We start from the raw sequence: 18,729 nt of genomic DNA, 5'->3' as shown, positions 1-18,729 counted from the left end.
AGAATGGGTGAGATTTGGAAAGATGGACAGACAGCAAGGACATGGAGAACAGTTGAAGTGCCGAGGGCAGAGTGAGTAAAGAGATGAAGTGGAGATGGAGTTGAAGGAAAGGGCTTTTCAGAGGATGGGTGAGACTTGGAAAGATGGACAGACAGCAAGGACACGGAGAACAGTTGAGGTACCAAGGGCAGAGTGAGTAAGGGGCCTGCAGTCGCGAGGTATGGGTGATGGACAATGGGAGATAGGTTCAGTTGGTTGCAGTGTGTTTTTTTGATGAGTAGGGATTAAATAATTATACAAATGACGTTGAAAAGAATTGGTTAAATGGAGGACATCTGTCATAAATATGAGTGGACATCTATCATAAATCTTTGCTAAATGTGAGCCTTAAATGCAGAGATAATCCTAAACATTTATATTTGGCTTGAGAATATGTAATTTATTTATTTATAAAGGCAGGCATGCTTGAGGTTCTGAAGTATATACCTGAGGAAGTGATGAGATCAGGTATATATCAGAGTTATTTTTTAACTATTTGTATGGGCTAGGCATGCTGCTAAGTACTTTACATGTATCGTCTCATTTTTAGATGATGAAACAAAGATGTAAAGATGATACATTGCATGTATCTCATTTTTGGATGAGGAAACTAAAACTTGTGTGCTGGCTAAGTAACTTGCTTAGTATCACACAGCCAGTGAGAGGTGAAGCTGGCATTCAAGTCCCGGTGCCACATTACTAACAGGTGTTTAATGGTAGGTGAACCTGAGCTTTCCCTCGATCCTCCTGTTGGGCTGGAGGTTGTGTTGGGGGAAAGCTTGCATTGAGTTGATGACTGGTAGTATCAAGGTGTGAATGAGGAGGAGTTTAAATAAGATACACAACCCTTATATAATCTGATCATTGACTATGGCATCTTTTGAAGAGCTCCAGTGTTTGCTGGGTCTTTAAAGTAGTGACTTCTTTTTCTGGTTGATAAAAAAGATAAAAGTATTTTTACACTCAAGGTACCCAAGCCATGTGGTGTTTATAGTAAATTAGCACCCTTTTATTTGTGAATGAGTGGAGAGGAAGAAAGAGACCTTTGGGGTTCTGGAATTGGGAAGTGTTTTCCATTCAGCCCAGGTGCCATTTTGTTGTTGTTTGTTTGTTTGTCTTTTGAGACAGGAGTTACGCTCTGTTGCCCAGGCTGGAGTGCAGTGGCACAATCTCAGCTCACTGCAACCTTCGCCTCCTGAGTTCAAGTGATTCTCCTGCCTCAGTCTCTTGAGTAGCTGGGATTACAGGCACGTACCACCATGCCCAGCTAATTTTTTGCATTTTTAGTAGAGAGAGAGTTTCACTATGTTGGCCAGGCTGGTTTCGAACTCCTGACCTCAAATGATCTGCCCACCTCGGCCTCCCAAAGTGCTAGGATTACAGGCATGAGCCACCGCGCCTGGCTCAGGTGCCATCTTTATCGGCTAGGTAGGAGGGGTGCCTGAGGTGCTAGTGTCAGGGATCGCTGAGTTGGCAATAGATCCGATTAACTCCAGAGAAGTCCCTGCTTGCCATCAAGTCTGGGAAAGAACGTGATGCTCTGGAAGCCTATGACCACAGTTTTAGCAGGCAGGTAGTTTCCTACTGCCTCCATAGTTACAATTTAACTTGCTAAGGTTGGTAGGATGAAGGTAAAAGATTGCTTTAGGCACCTGCACTATGAGGGCTGGGTGGATATGTCAACAGAATGGCACATCTGTCAGTGCCAGGAACTGGACACCCTGGAGTCCTTCCCAGCTGTTCTTGAGTCATCGTAAGCTCCCTGAACTCATTGCTCCGTCCCTGGGGGGAACGCCTGCCCTAGCTGCATCCCACAACCCAAAGGGGTTTCTCCCTGTGGGGAGCTGTCAGAAGGAGTCAGAAAAGTAAGTATATGCTGACTCACCTCAAAGATTCATAAATCTGGCTCCCTGCTTTTGTTAGAAATTGGCTGGCCTTACTGTCAGCTCAGTTGTGACTGAACTATCTGTCCCAGGTGAACAGTGAGATCAAATACTGGTGAAGGCTAGAAAGTGTTTTAATTATCCCTTGTTATGTGATTAGCTGAAGAGCTTCTGACGATCAAGTCAGAGTAGGATGGGTGCTCACTCTGTTGACTCAAGGCTAACCTTGCTGTGAATTCTAGCACTGTGACTCATCTCTAGGGGGCCAGAGTAGCTTCTGTTTGGACAGTGCGAAACTGATGAAGAACAATTCACAGAGGTGTGGAAAGAGAAAAAAAAGCCCTGTTAAAGTTACATACACCTTTTTCTTATATGCCAGTAATTTTTAAGATTTCACTGTTTTCTAAGAAGGCCTTTACAGGGCAATAAGACCCCAAATGACCTGATTCAGGACAGCTGGGAATAAGAGTATGGCTGGCAGAATCGAGGGGCTGTTCTTTAGGACAGCTACATGCTTTGCTTTCTTTCACTACAGGAGTAATGATTTACACTGGGAGCTGAAGAGGACCCCAAATTCACTTATTTTGTTTCTTGAAATATGGCTCTTATATTGTGTTTGTCCTTTCTTCCAAAAAAAAAAAAAAAGTATTTGAGGCTGGTATATGTCATATATTCCCCCTTTAAACTGGATTACAGTCTGAGCCACTGTTATTACTTCCATCAAATGCTGGTTCAGAAGGAGAAACTTATTATTATCTTTGTGGGGAGGTTCATCCCGCTCCTCCAGAGCCAGCCCTGCCAAGTGCCATCTGCTCGCGCGCTCGTGCTTGCCGGCTTGCTTTTGTGCTTATTCTCTTCCCCCACCCCCACCCCTTTCCTCTCTTAACAGTCATCCTGTAAAGCATTTTGTATCTGGAGCTAGCAGGACTCAGTCTGCTTCTGTTACATCAGAAATCAGCTCTTTTTCTCACCTGCTGCTATCTGTGTTGACTAAGGCATAGAAGAGTTTTTTTCTCTCCATCCAGGTGAGGGTTTAGAAACAGTAGTGGGGGCTGCTGGAGGAGGTTTGGAAAAGGCAGATCTTTTGTTCTATGGGCCTGGCAATGTAATGGCTTGTGGATCTATTATCTACTTTGAAATGGCCAAAAAGTTTAACGTAATAATAAGGGAAGGGTTTGGGGTGATTTCGTGGAATTGGAACCAACATTTGCCCGGGTAGTTTGATCAGAAGGCAGGTAGTTGGTGTCCTCAACTGGGCTAGTGCTTATGTGAGGCATTAAGAGGGCACCCGTGTAACCTTCCCACTGCCATGAAACCCTAGAATTGTCTTCATTCTCACATGCAGATCCTCTCCATGAAAGGTTCAAAGATGGTTCAAAGAGAAGCTAGATGGAAAATTGGTGTCACTTGGCCCTCTGGCAAGGAACAGGTAGTAAGAACACACTATTCTCATGCCATTGAAAGTACATTAATCAGAGCTGTAAAACTATCATTGATTGAGCACTTACGCACCAGGCGCTGTGCTGAGGACTTTTTTAAATTTAATTTTCATTATTAAAATTTATCAGTGTACGTAGTTTAAGGAACCAAGTAGTTCTACAAAGCTTATGGCAAAAAACACCAGTCACCTCCCTGCTTCCCAGCCTCCAGTTTTTATTCCCCAGAGACAATAGGCTCAGTGCTTGGCATGCATTACTTCATGTAGTCTACAAACAGTACCATGATAAAAGTGTCGTTATTATCACTCCTTTACAGTTACGGAGACTGGTTCAGTAATTTGCCCAATGTCGTGTACCGGGGTGATAAGACCAGGATACCAACAAAAGCAGTTATTTTGACTCCTAAGCGTGCTCTGTTCTCTTAACATTGCACTGTGTTGCTTCCCAATTGCAGTGTTCGAGTGCACATTTTTATTAGCTGGGCCGACAGTTGTGGGCTTTCTGTAATGTACAGCTACATTTTAAATGAGGATCAAGGCCGGGCGCGGTGGCTCAAGCCTGTAATCCCAGCACTTTGGGAGGCCGAGGCGGGTGGATCACAAGGTCAGGAGATCGAGACTATCCTGGCTAACATGGTGAAACCCCGTCTCTACTAAAAATACAAAAACCTAGCCGGGCGCGGTAGCGGGCGCCTGTAGTCCCAGCTACTCGGGAGGCTGAGGCGGGAGAATGGCGTGAACCCGGGGGGCGGAGCTTGCAGTGAGCCGAGCTCGCGCCACTGCACTCCAGCCTGGGAGGCACAGTGAGACTCCGTCTCAAAAAAAAAAAAAAAAATGAGGATCAAGGCAATCGTTGACCAAATATTATGTGACTTTTCTACTATTAAACCTCTTCTCCCCACAAACTATTGCTTTCTCTCTAGCCTCCAAGAAGGGAAAAGATTACCTAGAAACCTTCATAGTCACTTGGGTTTAGGTTTTTGTTGGCATTGAAATTTTCATTAACTCACTCTTGTTACAGCAGATCTGTATTTTTGATGTCATACACACAAAAACCAAACCTGTCTGTATTCCTTGATAGTGGCCACAAGATACAGTCTGTGGAGTCTTATTTTTCTGGGACAAATTAAAAATCTCTCTTTGAATGTACTGAGTATTTTAGAATTAGAACATACGTAAGGGCTGTCCTACAGTTGCTTTAAAGTCGAGTTTTGTTTCTGTAAAGCCTATATGGAGAAAGAATATTTTAGGCAGAGGACAACCAGTGCAAGCCCTGAAGTGGAAGTTTGCCTGGTGTGTTCAAGGGATAGCAGGGAGGCCAGTGCCTGGAGCAGAACCACAAGAGGGAGAGTAGAAGGAGATGAAGTCAGGGGACAGAGACCAGATCGTGGAGCGTTTTGTGGGTCCTTATAAAGTTTTGGGCTTTTGGTCTGAGGGTAAAGGGGAGCCTTAAAAGGTTTTCAATAGAGGGATAATATGTGTGACTTAATGCTATAAAAGGAGCACTCTGGCTCTTGTATAGTAAATACAGGGCAAGGGTAGGAACAGGAGGCCAACAGGGAAGTTAGTGCGGTCATCCAGGCAAAGAGTAAGAGTGGTTCAGATCAGGCTGGTGGCAGTAGAGGTAAGAGAAGTGGTCCATGTCTGGATCTATATTGTGTAGTTAGAGCTAACAGGATTTGCTAATAGGTTGGAAGGGGATGTAAGAGAGAATAAAGGATAACACCAGGGTTTTTGGCCTGAGCAATTAGAGGGATGGAGGTACCATCAATGGAGAGGGGAAAGGATGCGGTAGAAGTAGGGAAGAGATCAGGGTACCATTTTGGATACGTTGCATATTTATATAAACATCTAAGTGGAGGTGTCAAGTGGGCTGTTGCATTTCCAAGTTGAATATAGAGTGTAGGAGAGAAGTCTAGGTGGAGATATAAATTTGAGAGTTATGTCACATGGATGGTATCTAATGCTATAAGACTGAATGTGATTCCCTAAATGATGAGAGGTTAGGGTTTCTTAGCTGACTAAGACTGTTGACATTTTGGGCCAGTTAAGTCTCTTTTTTTTTTTTTTTTTTTTTTTAATGAGGCAAGGGTATATGTGTCTTGTGTGTTGTACAGTGGTTAGCAGCATTCCTGGCCTTTCACCCGCTAGATGCCAATAGTACCGCCCTCCCTCCCCACAGTGTAACAACCAGAAATGTTTCTTGACATTGCCAGATGTCCCCTGGGGGGCAAAATTCCCCCACTGGTGAACCTCTGGCATAGAGGTCCAAGGACTGAGCTTAACACTATCTATCTAACATGTAAACCATTTCATACTATCCATAGTACCTTTACTGCTTTCATTCTTATTCTTCATTCACAACACACTTGTGACTTTCATAGTTATAATCCTCATTTGAAAAAATAATAGGGAAGTATTATAAGTAACTTGCTCACATTCACACAGCAAATTGAAGGTGGGCTGCAGGCTGGAACCCGGGGATCCAGTTTGAGTCTAATGTTCTAGACCACACTACAATGAGGTTTGTTGGCAAGTGAAGTTTGTTGGCTATTCTCTGGAGGTAGTTTATACACTTAGTGTCAGGTCGTAGAGACCTCTTCGTTCATTGTAGGAACTGCAAAAGAATGTGAGGCCAGTAGGAAGCAACACAGAGCAACCAAGGGACCTGTCCCAGTTGGCTGGCAGATTAGCACACTCTGTACCAGAAGGGACTTGCCAGAAGACTCTGGGCTTAATATTTTGATGATTCTCTTTTGAAAACCCAGAAGAGCCAGTAAAGCCCTCCCAGCTTTGCTGGTGTTTACATTGGCATGAATGTTGTGTGCATTTTTTAAATAAATTAAGCAAACACTATGGGCCTTAGAAAATGTCTTTTGTTGTTTGTAACATTACTATCTGACTGAGAATAAAAAGTATCTCCAGGAACTTTCCTTTTTGTACCTCAGTAGCTTCCAAGCTGTCCAGCTCTATTTTATTTGCTTTGGGCTCTAAGCATTGTTTTAGATTGTTCTAATGCTATGCACTCTTGTAGCTAAAGCAAAGCTAATGTTCCCAAGATTGCCAGCATATTTTATTTTGGCTATAAGGGCTCATTCTCTTCCCCATACTGTGAATTCAGCATTTTAATTTCTGATGAAAGTTCTCAAAGTAGGACTAGTGAAATTATTGGTTCAAACAGATAAAGTATAATTCAAAAGTGTAAGAATGGCTCCTGGTATAGATGCTCAGGTTTCAAATGACTTGTTCTCAGCTAAGTCTGCTTTAATTGTATTCCAGCAGGACCAGAACAAAATGTAAGGTTAAGAACTGTTGTATCTCAGGAAAAATGGGAGCTTCCTTAGAGCTGTGGGTGTTCCCCTGCAAAGGTTTGAGGGTCTTGAATTTTTTGCTGTGATTTCACTGCCTAAGGGCCAGTTAAACCCGTTTGCTTTACACAGTCAATAATATTGACTGATATTATGCAGTCAATAATATTGACTGATATTTTTTCAGTAAGTAAGTGAGGTCTCCTGGGTGCTCAGCCACTAATCCCTATCTTCAAAGAATTTACTATCTGATAACATAGATGTGACTAATCCATAGGGAAGAAGAAGAGCCAGTGAAGATCAAGTATGTTGAGTTCTAGTTGACTTTTAAGTGATCATAGGAATTTGGGGACGGCCAAAGCAATAAGGCTTGGAGTAATCAGGAAAGCAATCCCTTGATGGAGGATGGATTCAAACTGAATTGGAGGGAAGAAGAACCACATGCAGGAAGGCTCAGAGGCAACCACAGGCAGGGTGTGTTCACAGGACACTGGCCAGCTTGGCCGTGGTGAGTGAGGTGTGCTTAAAGAGGGTGGGGTGCATTTTGGAGGAAGACCTTTAAAAGCCAAGCAAAGGAGAGTTAACATTTAATATGAAAGGAGAGAGTGCCAGCAATGCTTTTGAGTAGGGGAGTGGCAAGACAAAACCAAATATAGCTGAAAGGAACCAAGAAGGAGAGAGAGAGCTTATTCTCTTCCCTTAATCCACCAGCCATTATGGGAGCTGATGCCTGTCAATTAATTGTAAGACACACAGTGGAGATGATGGCTTGTAAGGAAAGGGTAGTTGACAGAAAGTTACAGGAACTTGAATGAAAATTCTGAGAGAAAGTTGGACCAGCAGCCTCACCCTGTGCCCTAGCAGGGTGGCTACATGACTGGGAACTTGAATAAGCTTCCCTCATGTGGGTGTCCTCCCCAGTGAGACTCTTACTGATTCTTTCTTCCTTTTTAGGAATTTCCTCTACCCTAGGAGATGACCGTGAAAGAGTTCTGTATAACAGCATCCCACTTGGATTCTAGCACACTTGCTATTACATCAGATCTTTGGAGCTAGAATTCTGAATCACAAATAGCTTTTTTTCTGAAATCTTTACTAAAAGGGGAAGTCACATTCAGCTAGGATCCTCTACCTCCATGTAGAAACTTTGAATAATGTGTTTTCATTCACAATTATGTTTGAGTTTTATTCTTCATGGTTTTTAAAAAATTTGTAAGGGGAGTAGGGGTGGGTGAAGGCTGTGGGAGTTGCCTTTTGCTATGGGGGACTTTGGATGGATAGGAGGATGGATGACAGGGAGGATGTATGGAAGGATGAGGGATGGAAGGATGGATGATAGAGGAAGGATGGAGGGATAAATGATGAAGGGTTGGATGAATGGGTGAAGGGAGGATAAATGGGTAGATGAGAAGTTCCCCAACAGGACTGTAGAGATAAGTTAAGAGCAACAGAAAAACTATTACAGAGGCAAATAAAAAAAGTTGTATTTAAAGAGCTTTAAAAATACATTCAGCACACTAATAACTGAGTTAAATGTTTCAGCACAATCAGAAGGCCTGGTTGAACTGAGCTTGCCCTGTCATCAGCCCTTGAGCATAAAAGTAGGGTTTTTTCCTATTCTTTGACTGGTTCTCACGCTCATTCTCAGCCAGTGCATCAAATACATCTTTGAATTTTGGGAGACTGTCACATGAAAGTGACTTGAACAGGCCAAGTGTGGTGGCTCACACCTGTAATCCCAGCACTTTTGGGAGGCTGAGGTGAGTGGATCACCTGAGGTCCGGAGTTCTAAACCAGCCTGGCCAACATGGTGAAATCCCATCTCTATTAAATAAACTACAAAAACTAGCTGGGCATGGTGGTACCTGTAGTCCTGGCTACTTGGGAGGCTGAGGCAGGAGAATTGCTTGAACCCAGGAGGTGGAGGTTGCAGTGAGTCAAGATCACGCCTGTGCACTCCAGCCTGGGCAGGAGAATCACTTACTTGAACCCAGGAGGTGGAGGTTGCAGTGAGTCGATATCGTGCCTGTGCACTCCAGCCTGGGCAACAGAGCGAGACCAATGTTAAATCATCTACAGAAGTCCTTCTCTCATGCTGATGTGGCCCTGCTCTGCCAACCAGCAAGCCTCCCGGAGGTAGTCAGAAGGCACTAAGGAAAGGGCCCTGGTTTGTACATTCCTGAGAGAGTGCTCATTGCCCTGCTCATTACTCCAGTACAGACTTAATTTTATTTCTAGTTAATGAGAGACTAATGGGTTTGATCAGGGCCTAGTCAGTTTCTGGCCCTTGCCAGCCAAGCCAGGCCTTTGAGCAGGGCCTCACCACACAATGTTTGCAGTACACAGTCAGGACAGGACTTAGTACTAAACCCTGTATTCTTCTGTGTTTGCATTCAGTGTACATAACTGATACAAAAGGAGCACTAGGCGGGAGAAGCACTGACCAGGACTGACCCAGGAAATGAGGAGGAGGAGGGTCCTCATGGTGTTATCTGATAATGCCATCAGTATACACCGAGAGAGCATATTATTTCTCAGCCATACAGCAAACGTGCTTGTCTTTTTATTAACCTGTGTGAACCTTCTTATTTATTTAAATCAAATCACAAATAAAAGCAAAATAAAGACAGGTATGTGAAAGTCCTGTGTTGTGGTGATTTATCTAAACAACAAGCTTTCATATAGAGAAAGAGTAACACAAAAATCTCTCAACAAGACATCCTTTTTTTCATTAGGAATTTCAGCCTTCTTTTTTTTCCTGGAATGTTGAAAAACGGGCTGACTCACCAGTCAGTGTATTTCATAATTCATTCATTCATTTTACTTGAGTCTACTGTGTGCAAGGCAGAAATAAGTATCAGGAACAGCTTCTGTCCTCATAGAAGGGCAGCCTACTCTTCTGATAGCACTGCCCTGCCTACTGATGAAAATAGGTGAATGCAGGTTAAAAAAAAATCTAACTGAAATAGAACGATTGCCTGTTTTTTAGTACTTTGGCATACAGTTAATGTTTTCTATCAGTGATACTTTTTTAGTACTCCTTTTTGGAAAGGTTATTTTGACTTCTGTATAATTTTAGGAAGGACTCTAAGATATTGCAGGTTTACTCTCACATAAGATAAGTGATAACCAAGTCACTGGCTAGGAGTGATTCTTGCTATTCGACAGACACAACTATAAATGATTGTGTAAAACAAATCAGGAGAGACAGTTATTTTTAGGTTTGCTTTGAGGACAGGATTATAAGTACTAGATCTTAAATTTTCCTTTTAGGAGATTGTTAAGGATGAGACTGAGCTCATCTTTGTGTCTCTGAATGTTCTCTAACAATATTTTAGAGCTGAGCACAGTGGCTCATGCCTGTAATTACAGCACTTAGCCAAAGTGGGAAGATGATTTGAGGCCAGGAGTTCAAGACCAGCCTGGGCAACATAGCGAGGACCGCTCCCCCCCACCCCCCCAACCAAAAAAAATTTTTTTAATTTTAGGAAATTAGCCAGATAATGGCTTGCAGTAGTTATTATTGCATTGTGGAGATGCAGTTCAGGACTTGGCCCAACTATTATAATCATTCAGCTGGCCTAAGGCAAAAGTCTGTTTCCCAACACTGGCGAGCAGGAGGCGTTGCTGCCTTAGCTAATGACTGTGGAACTGTGGAGCCTCTCTGCTTTAAGAAGGCTTGCCTGCTCTCTAGCCAAGTTGAACTTAGGTCGCCATGCTCGTTCCTATGATAGCTGGTCAGTGAAAGCTTAGGGAAAGCTGAGGCAAAACAAGCAATACCTCAGCCCCTATGGACCTGAACAGTTTCATATCCCCTAGCACATATAGGGCTGTTCAGTGTAGCCTTTGGAAACCCATTTCTGTGTAAGTAGTGTATGCCCTGAGCAACTGGCCTTTAGACCTGGAGTCAGATACCAGAGTTTTTTTCTGGGTTTGAGTATTTATAGCCTCCATTAGCGTGGATAAATCAGTCTTGCTGCTAGTCCCTATGTGATAGGACATGATTCTTCCTAGAGGGGAGTGACTTTCTGCATCAAGCTCACTGGGAGTTTTTTTGTTTGTTTTTTATTTGTTTGTTTGTTTGTTTTTTGAGACAGTCTTGCTCTGTCGCCCAGGCTGGAGTGCTGTGGCGCAATCTCGGCTCACTGCAAGCTCCACCTCCTGGGTTCACGCCATTCTCCTGCCTCAGCCTCCCAAGTAGCTGGGACTACAGGTGCCCGCCACCACGCCTGGCTAAGTTTTTGTATTTTTTAGTAGAGACGGGGTTTCACCGTGTTAGCCAGGATGGTCTCGATCTCCCAACCTCGTGATCCACCCTCCTCGGCCTCCCAAAGTGCTGGGATTACAGGCGTGAGCCACCATGCCTGGCCTCACTGGGTTTTATAATCAGGATGATGGCTTCGATTTTTGCTTGAGTCAAAGTTGAATTCAGGGTCCTGTGGTACCATCTGATGCATCTGCCCTTTGATCTGTTTTCCTTATTAGTAGTGGTACAAGTGTAACAGGAGGTATTTCATTGATTCCAGGTTAGCTAAAATATTCGGCATCTGCTTTTACTGCAGATAAAAGTTGAAGAGTTGCTAGGCCCCAGAAGAGAGTGAATGTTACCTGTATTGCCAAATCCTAATTTTAGGCTGGGATTGTCGTTGGCTACCAGAACCCGTTACACCAGGTCTTAGAACTCCAGTGGAGGCTGGGCATGGTGGCTCAAGCCTGTAATCCCAGCACTTTGGGAGGCTGAGACGGGCGGATCACGAGGTCAGGAGATCGAGACCATCCTGGCTAACATGGTGAAACCCCGTCTCTACTAAAAATACAAAAAACTAGCCGGGCAAGGTGGCGGGCACCTGTAGTCCCAGCTACTCGGGAGGCTGAGGCAGGAGAATGGCATAAACCCGGGAGGCGGAGCTTGCAGTGAGCTGAGATCGCGCCACAGCACTCCAGCCTGGGCGACAGAGCGAGACTCCGTCTCAAAAAAAAAAAAAAAAAAACTCCAGTGGAATCTGAAACGTGGATGGGCCTCCCATATTGAAAGTACCTCCATCCAGAAGGTACCGCCACGGTCTTCCCACTTAGCCTACTGCCATAGGACTCCCCAGACAAGCTGTTCTTGGGATCTTTGCCAGGTTTTTCCTCTACAGCTGGTGTTATGTTGCCTGTGTTCTGTGATCCACATGAGACACCTATGATCCTGCATGTGGGGAGTCTAGATTGTAAAATAGGTTCCAAATAGAGTCGGCACCCTCTCTCTTCCTTGAAGTGATGGTAATTAATTTGGGGGTAAGGAAAATAGAGCTTGTTCGTCAAACCATTTTTCTGTTCCAGTTAACAACATCTCTAATACGTAGTTCACTGGGTAAAGGAGAATTAGGTAGCATTTTTCTTCATAAAAGGCATGGAACATCAGTAAATAGAGGATCAACAATAACTATAATCTAACATCAGTAAATAGAGGATCAACAATAACTATAATCTAAACTAGTTAAATACCACACTGAATGGTCTGAGGGCCAGGGCACTTAAACGGAAATCTGAAAATGCATGTGTCTTTATTCCTCTTGCTGCCAGTTGCATAGAACCTGCTTTATTTATCTGTTAAGTGGGAATGTACAACAGCTTTTTGGCAAAGTCATAAACTCCCTTCTTCAAGTATTCTAGACAAATCATAAGGCCAGTACTTGCTTTATAAAGGCCCACATGAAGTGTGTGGAGCTTTGAACTGGAAAGCAGTTACATTTAGGGTAAAGGAGTAAATATTTCATAGGAAACATGCTGTTTGTTTTTTGAGTTTTCTCTTTTCTTTATTAAATGTATTATTTTTTTCCTAACCCTCAGAACCTGTGACTTTGTTTTATTTTTAAAAGAGGTCTTACTCTGTCTCCCAGGCTGAAGTACAGTGGCATGATCATAGCTCACTACAGCCTCGACCTCCTGGGCTCAAGTGATCCTCCGGCCTCAGCCTCTTGAGTATCTGGGACTCCAGCCATGCGTCACCATGTCCAGCTAACTGAAAAAAAAAATTGCATGTGGAGATGGAGTCACACTGTGTTACCCACAGTGTTCTCCCAACTCCTCACCTCAAGCAGTTCTCCCGCCTCAGCCTCCCAAAGTGCTGGCATTGTAGACATAAGCAACCATACCTAGCCAGGTTTTCTTTTTGCGGTGCATTTTTTTTCCTGCTCAGAGACCTTTGAGCATTGTATTGGTTCTAATCCTTCAGGGAATTGAAGCTTTTGTTGCTTTTCTTGGGTAGTTCCAGATGAATGATTATTGTTGGGAGCTGCTGAGTCAGGGCAGCTTGTTTTCAGCTGCTTCACTTTCTATTCGGTTGGTGAAAAAGTTAGTGCGTTTTTTGCCATTAAAAGTAACGGCAAAAGCCAGACATGGTGGCTCATGCCTGTAATCCCAGCACTTGACTCTGTCTCGAAAAAAATAAAAATAAAAATAATGGCAAAAACTGCAATTACTTTTGCACCAACTTGATACCTCTGATGTATGTTACCCCCCTACTAGGCCTTGCAAAATGGAATCTGAGAGCCCTTTGCTGCTCCAGCCCACACTTGCTTGAGTGAGTGGATGCTGTGGCTGCTGAGATGGTTGGAGCCATAGCTCGTCTGCTAGAGGCATGGCTGGCTCGGGCTGACAGCCATGTGGCATTTTGACAAATGCCAGCTGCTTCCCTCACCAGTGCTGTTCCCTTAATCAGGTTGCCTCCCCTCTCTGAGCTTTGAGACCATACTTGTCTCCTTGGATCTTTGTGAGGGTTAAAGAGAACGTGTTAGGTGCTGCTGTAGCACCTGGCACGTAGTGGATGCCCCATTGGTGTTGGCCTGTCCGTTCCCCAAATCATCTCCTCAGGATTTTTTGTTGAGTTTAGTGATACCACCAAGCAACTAGAGACGTACTTCTGGTTTTGGGAGGCTTTATATGGAAAAACAGAAAGCAGGGATTGGGGAGGAAGCACACGTCATGGTCCAGCATGTTCATGGTTCGTGCAGCTGCTTTTGATGTTGGCATATCTTGGTGTCTCATTCTTATGAGGGGAAGCAAGATTGTGAAGCCTCTTCCGCTCAGCCAAGCAGCACAGAAAGTGCCTTTGGCAAGTTGGAATAAACCTTATCATGTGGCAAGGGAGAGCTAGTTTGGGGAGAAGTAATACTGCAGTCCATCAGATTTGGTTTTGAATCTTGGCTCTGCCTCTTACCACGTGATTTTTTTAAAAAAAAAAAAGAGACAGGATTGGCCGGACACAGTGTCTCACACCTGTAATCCCAGCACTTTGGGAGGCCGACAGAGGCAGATCACGAGGTCGGGAGATCAAGACCATCCTGGCTAATACGGTGAAACCCCGTCTGTACTAAAAATACAAAAGATTAGCTGGGCGTGTTGGCGGGCGCCTGTAGTCCCAGCTACACGGGAGGCTGAGGCAGGAGAATGGTGTGAACCTGGGAGGCGGAGCTTGCAGTGAGCCAAGATCGCACCACTGCACTCCAGCCGGGGCGACAGAGCAAGATTCCGTCTCAAAAAAAAAAAAAAAAAAACTGAGACAGGATTTCGCTCTGTTGCCCAGCCTGGAGTGGTGCAGTCGCGTAATCATGGCTTATTGCAGCTTCGACCTTCCAGGTTCAAGTAATCTTCCCACCTCAGCCTCCCAAGTAGCTGGGACCATAGACATGTGCCACCATGCCTGGCTAATTTTTTAAAAAAATTTTATAGGCATGGGTTCTGACTACGTTGTCCAGGCTAGTCTCGAGCTCCTGGGGTCAAGTGATCCTCCTACCTTGGCCTTACAAGGTCCTGGGATTATAGGCATGAGCCACCGCACTTGGCCTAACCACATGACCTTGAACAAGTCTTAGTCTCTGCAGTAAAATGGGTATCAGTGAAACAGGTGTTATAATACTCACCTGGCTTTTAGGGCAGAGGTGAGGATTAAAGGCAATGTAGGATTAGCCCCTGGTACTGTGCCTGGGACCTAGGTGCTAAATAAATAGTTGCTGTTTCTGTGTTTTTGCTGATATATGTGTTGTTAGCTAGCAGTAGCCTTACATCTGAAGTTAAGGTGCATAGAATGGCATATAAGGATCTTTAGCAGAGTGGTTGAGACACTTTTGTCAAGAAGAAAATAGGAAAGCTTTGTGGCCTGGGTGAAGGAAGGTTGGCATTGACTGATCTACCATCAGACTGGGGAATTATCTCTCTACCGTCCCCTCTCTTTGGATGGTGTGATTCAGTGAGAAACTTAGCAACTTGAAATGTACTGATCTTTGACATGCTGAGGTTTTGTATGGCAAAGGCCCTCAGGCCTTGTCTGTGAATTGGGGCTTCCTTGTGACTCACTGGGAACCAGAGATTCTTGCACTTGGTTTGGTTGTCAAGTTGCACTGCTATGTCTACCATCACTGACTATCTTCACTCTCTTCCAGGGGCTCCATGGGCCTTACCCCTTCGGCCAGTCTTAAACGGGTGTCAGCAAGAAGAAAAATTAACAAAAGACAGAAGGCCTGACTTTGGGGGGTTAGGGCAAGGGGTTCCTCTGGATTGCAGACCACATCGCACAGACCCCTGGCTCTGACCCCCTCTCATCCCGGAAGAAGAGGAAGAAGCAGAACAGACTAGTTTTGAGTAAACTCAGTATGCATGTGTGAATGCTGAATCACAGGAATGGTGTTGAGGCTACCAAGAAGAAATCCATGCAGCCACTTTGGGTTTTGTTATAGGCATCAGTCTAACAAGTCATTAGGTCACTCGGGAAGGGGGAAAAAGTTTAAAATGGGGGAAAAAAGCCATCTTTTTAAACAAAAATTATTTTGCCTACAGAGAGGTTGTAGTTTTGAGCACATGTTAATTTTTTTCCCTCTTTCCCCACTTTTCTTTTTTTAAATAAGGGATAACATATTCTTTATAGAATAGTGCTTGCTCTGGAAGAGATTCAGGTGAAAAGTTGGCGTGGCATGTTTGAGGACTCTGCGGATCAGTGCTACAGGAGTACATCTGCCGTGCCACATGACTCCAGAAGTCTCTGACCCCATTTGTTTTTAATGGCATCAGCCAATGAGTTATCACCCTTTTCCTCTTCTTTTCTCTTAATCTTCTGTTGATTTACACCTTTGACATTTGTATTCATCAACCCTGTGGCTTGTTAGCATCAGAACCTCTCTGAAGACCAAACTTCCCTGTGTGGCCAGGAGAGGAAGCCTTGAGGATAGATCTCGGGTGACGTGGGGTTTTCTAAGCCCGAGAGGTGTCCTTCTGCACACCCTTGTAACAATTCAGATTGCTTTTCTTCCATGTTTCTCTTGGCAGAGAGAAATGCCATCATGCTTACTGCTCTTTTGGATTCTTCATGCAGTAGCTTCCCATTTGCTCTGGGAACAGTGCCTCTGTGCTGGTTATACGTATGCACCACGTGTGCACGCACGGGTGTTGGTGCAACTCGCCAGCAGGTGTGCAGCAGGCAAGCTTGAAGGTGGCCCATGCTTCTCTGTTGTCACACAACTCCTTTCCCTGTTTCCCTTCAGTTGTCCTCTGTGATATTTTCACAACTTGTTAGTGGAGGCTGAGCTGTAGAGGTTGGAAAATACAGCCCCAAAAGGGGAATTTGTCATGGGGAAGGGCCAGCCACTGACTACTTGATCTTGGAGACCACATTTAGATGGAAATGAGAGGACCTCCACAGCCCTGCCTCCCTGCCAGGATGCTAGGTTATTGGCTGGGAGGTGGGCAAGTGGCAGCCCAGCTGAAGCAAGAGGCTGATTGGCTGGCTGCTCACTCAGGCAGGTGGCCCCCCTGGCATCCTGTGGATTCTGAGCAGGTTGAGATGTGGATATCTCCATGGGAAGCTTGAACCAGGCTAGAACAGCTGTCTGCCAAAGATACAAGAATATGCAAAGTCCCTCTTCTCTTCTCACCCCCCTCCTTCCCTCAAGTCTTAGTTGGTTTGAGAGCCAGGGATATGGATCCAGGGTGCTGTTGCAGGGTCACCTGCCTGTTACCACACCCCCATCCAGCTGGGTGGTAGGTGAGGGTATGAGACAGGCAGGGAGACCAGGTGATGAGTGGCTGCAAAGAGTCATATAGCCTGGGTGTGGGTGAGGGTCTGCCTGCCTGTTTCTGTCTGGGTGTCTGAGTTCCAAAAAATGTGTATTGTTTGTTCCTCCTCATCCTCTTCTGAGACTGTTGTTTTTTTAAAGCTTGATTGTGGGAGAAAAGCTTGTGTGAAATTCCCTCTTCACCTCCCCACTCCCCCCCAAAATAAAAGGGGGCATAAACTTTATTCCACTGGAGAAGCCCTGGGGGTGGGTGGAGCCAGCCTGCTGAGAAGCGTGGTGCAGCTGGGTCTGGGACTCGACTAGAGCTTACTCTGGAGCACCTACTTCCTGTGTGCATGGGAGTGTTCCATTCCCTAGCAGAGCAGAGGGAAGTCTCTGCCAGGTGCCCGCGCCACAGGCCTCAGGATGGCTTTTTGTCTGAGGGCCTCATTAGGCCCAGACTGCTGCTGCTGGTACCAGTCTCCTGAGACACTGCCTCCCTGGACCCCATGCATGCCCAGCTGTTCTTACTGCTTAGAAGCCTTGAAGCAGCACATCTCCACTGTCCCTGGCAGAATTGTGGGAGGCTTCACAACCCCTGCTTTCCTGACTTCCTCATCTGCCCAACACTGGGTGCCCCTTCCCAGTTTCCCAGCAGGGGCTTCATGGGCCACCATCAGTGGGTCTGGGTCTGCCAGAGTCGTCTTGCTCTTCCTCTTGCTTCTAGGCAACCACACTTGGCAAGTTAAACGTCCCAAGCACCTTGTCTCCCTTCCCAAGAACAAACCATTTATGTGCACATCCTTGGAGGTGAGGTGAGCTCCTTGCAGAGGGCCAGAGTAAGTGCAAGTCATGGAGTGCAGGCAGAGGGGTCCATGGCTTCCCCAGCCCAGGGAGGGTATCAGTAGCTTTCATTCTCTTTCTCCTCACTGGTATGGGTTCAGAGCAATGCCTAGAGCCCCTCTCTGCTCCCCTGCCTAGTGGGGTGGTAGTGGCTACCTCTCAGCCCCAATAGTCCCTGCTCCTCTTAGAATCTTCACCAAGTGGCAGGCCACCTCTGGGCGGGACCACCTGCGTGTGGCACCCAGGAGGTGAGGCAGACACCATGGTTAGGTGTCTGAACCCAGTTGGGGAGACAGAGGGGTTCAGACTTGGGAAGAATCTGTCAGTGTGCATGGAGTGAGGTGTGTGTGTGTGGATGGATGTGCACGTGTGCATGCCTTTTTTCTTTTTGCCATGAGGACAGTTGAATTTGGGGCGTTTTTCTACAAGAAGCAGTCAGCCTTCTCTCCCCCATAAGGACTGGCTGTAACCTTAAGCCCATCAAAGTTACTTCCAGCCTGGAGAGAACCTCACCAAACAGCTGGTGTGGCCTGAGGGTGGTCATGGTGGGAAATGGGCATGAGAATAAATACCTCCCCAAATTCAATCTGAGCCCAGCAGGAGAGGATGGTAGGGTTGCCAGGGCTCAGAAGTGCAAGCTGATTCCCCACCCCACCCCGCCTCACCGCACTTTTCCTTTGTTTCCTTGGGTGAATGCAGGAGCAGCAGTGGCTGCCCTTCCCACCTGGACAGTGGTGTGTGTAGAAAGCTAGCTGGATGTTTGTGGTGGGGCCTCATGGTGCCTAGGAGGAGATAAAGATGAGGAGGTTTTTCCTTATTGTATAAATGAATATTTGTATGATTAAATTAACACACACACCAAAAAAAAAAAAAAAAAAACTGTTTTCATGTGTGTTGGTGAGTTTTATTGAACCCTCAAGCCTCCTGTAAACTTGTGTGGCCCCATAATGGCTCCGTGATGGGTACTGTTTGGCCTCTGGGCCTTTCCCTTTTGCAGATGGGAAAACTGAGATGCTGAGGTTCATCATATGTTTGGGAAATTAGTCCTGGGTTTATAATGGGATCTCCTGTGCTTTCTGGTGCCCAGTGACCAGGAAGGTAAGGCACCTGCCGCCAAATGACCTGTAGGTCACCAGGGTGCCATGCCTCTGTTGATCACTACTGTATCTCCAGCACAAATAAGTATC

General features: G+C 45.4%; 1 protein-coding gene across 3 annotated transcripts in view; it reads left to right on the top strand.

The window, feature by feature from the left end:
* The window catches only part of C4H6orf106 (chromosome 4 C6orf106 homolog), a 113,829-nt gene extending 95,408 nt beyond the window's left edge, over positions 1–18,421 (top strand). For all 3 annotated transcript variants that reach the window (XM_025382107.1, XM_025382105.1, XM_025382108.1), the window contains one exon: positions 15,095–18,421. In XM_025382107.1, coding sequence (XP_025237892.1) covers positions 15,095–15,130 — 36 coding nt within the window. In that variant the 3' untranslated portion in view covers positions 15,131–18,421. The remainder of the gene's footprint in view (positions 1–15,094) is intronic.
* Positions 18,422–18,729: the final 308 nt, after the last annotated feature.

Source organism: Theropithecus gelada, chromosome 4 (assembly GCF_003255815.1).
Source record: "Theropithecus gelada isolate Dixy chromosome 4, Tgel_1.0, whole genome shotgun sequence".
Classification (NCBI taxonomy): domain Eukaryota; kingdom Metazoa; phylum Chordata; class Mammalia; order Primates; family Cercopithecidae; genus Theropithecus; species Theropithecus gelada.
The sequence above is the reverse complement of the archived record's forward strand: the minus strand, read 5'-3'. Positions and strand labels throughout refer to the sequence as shown.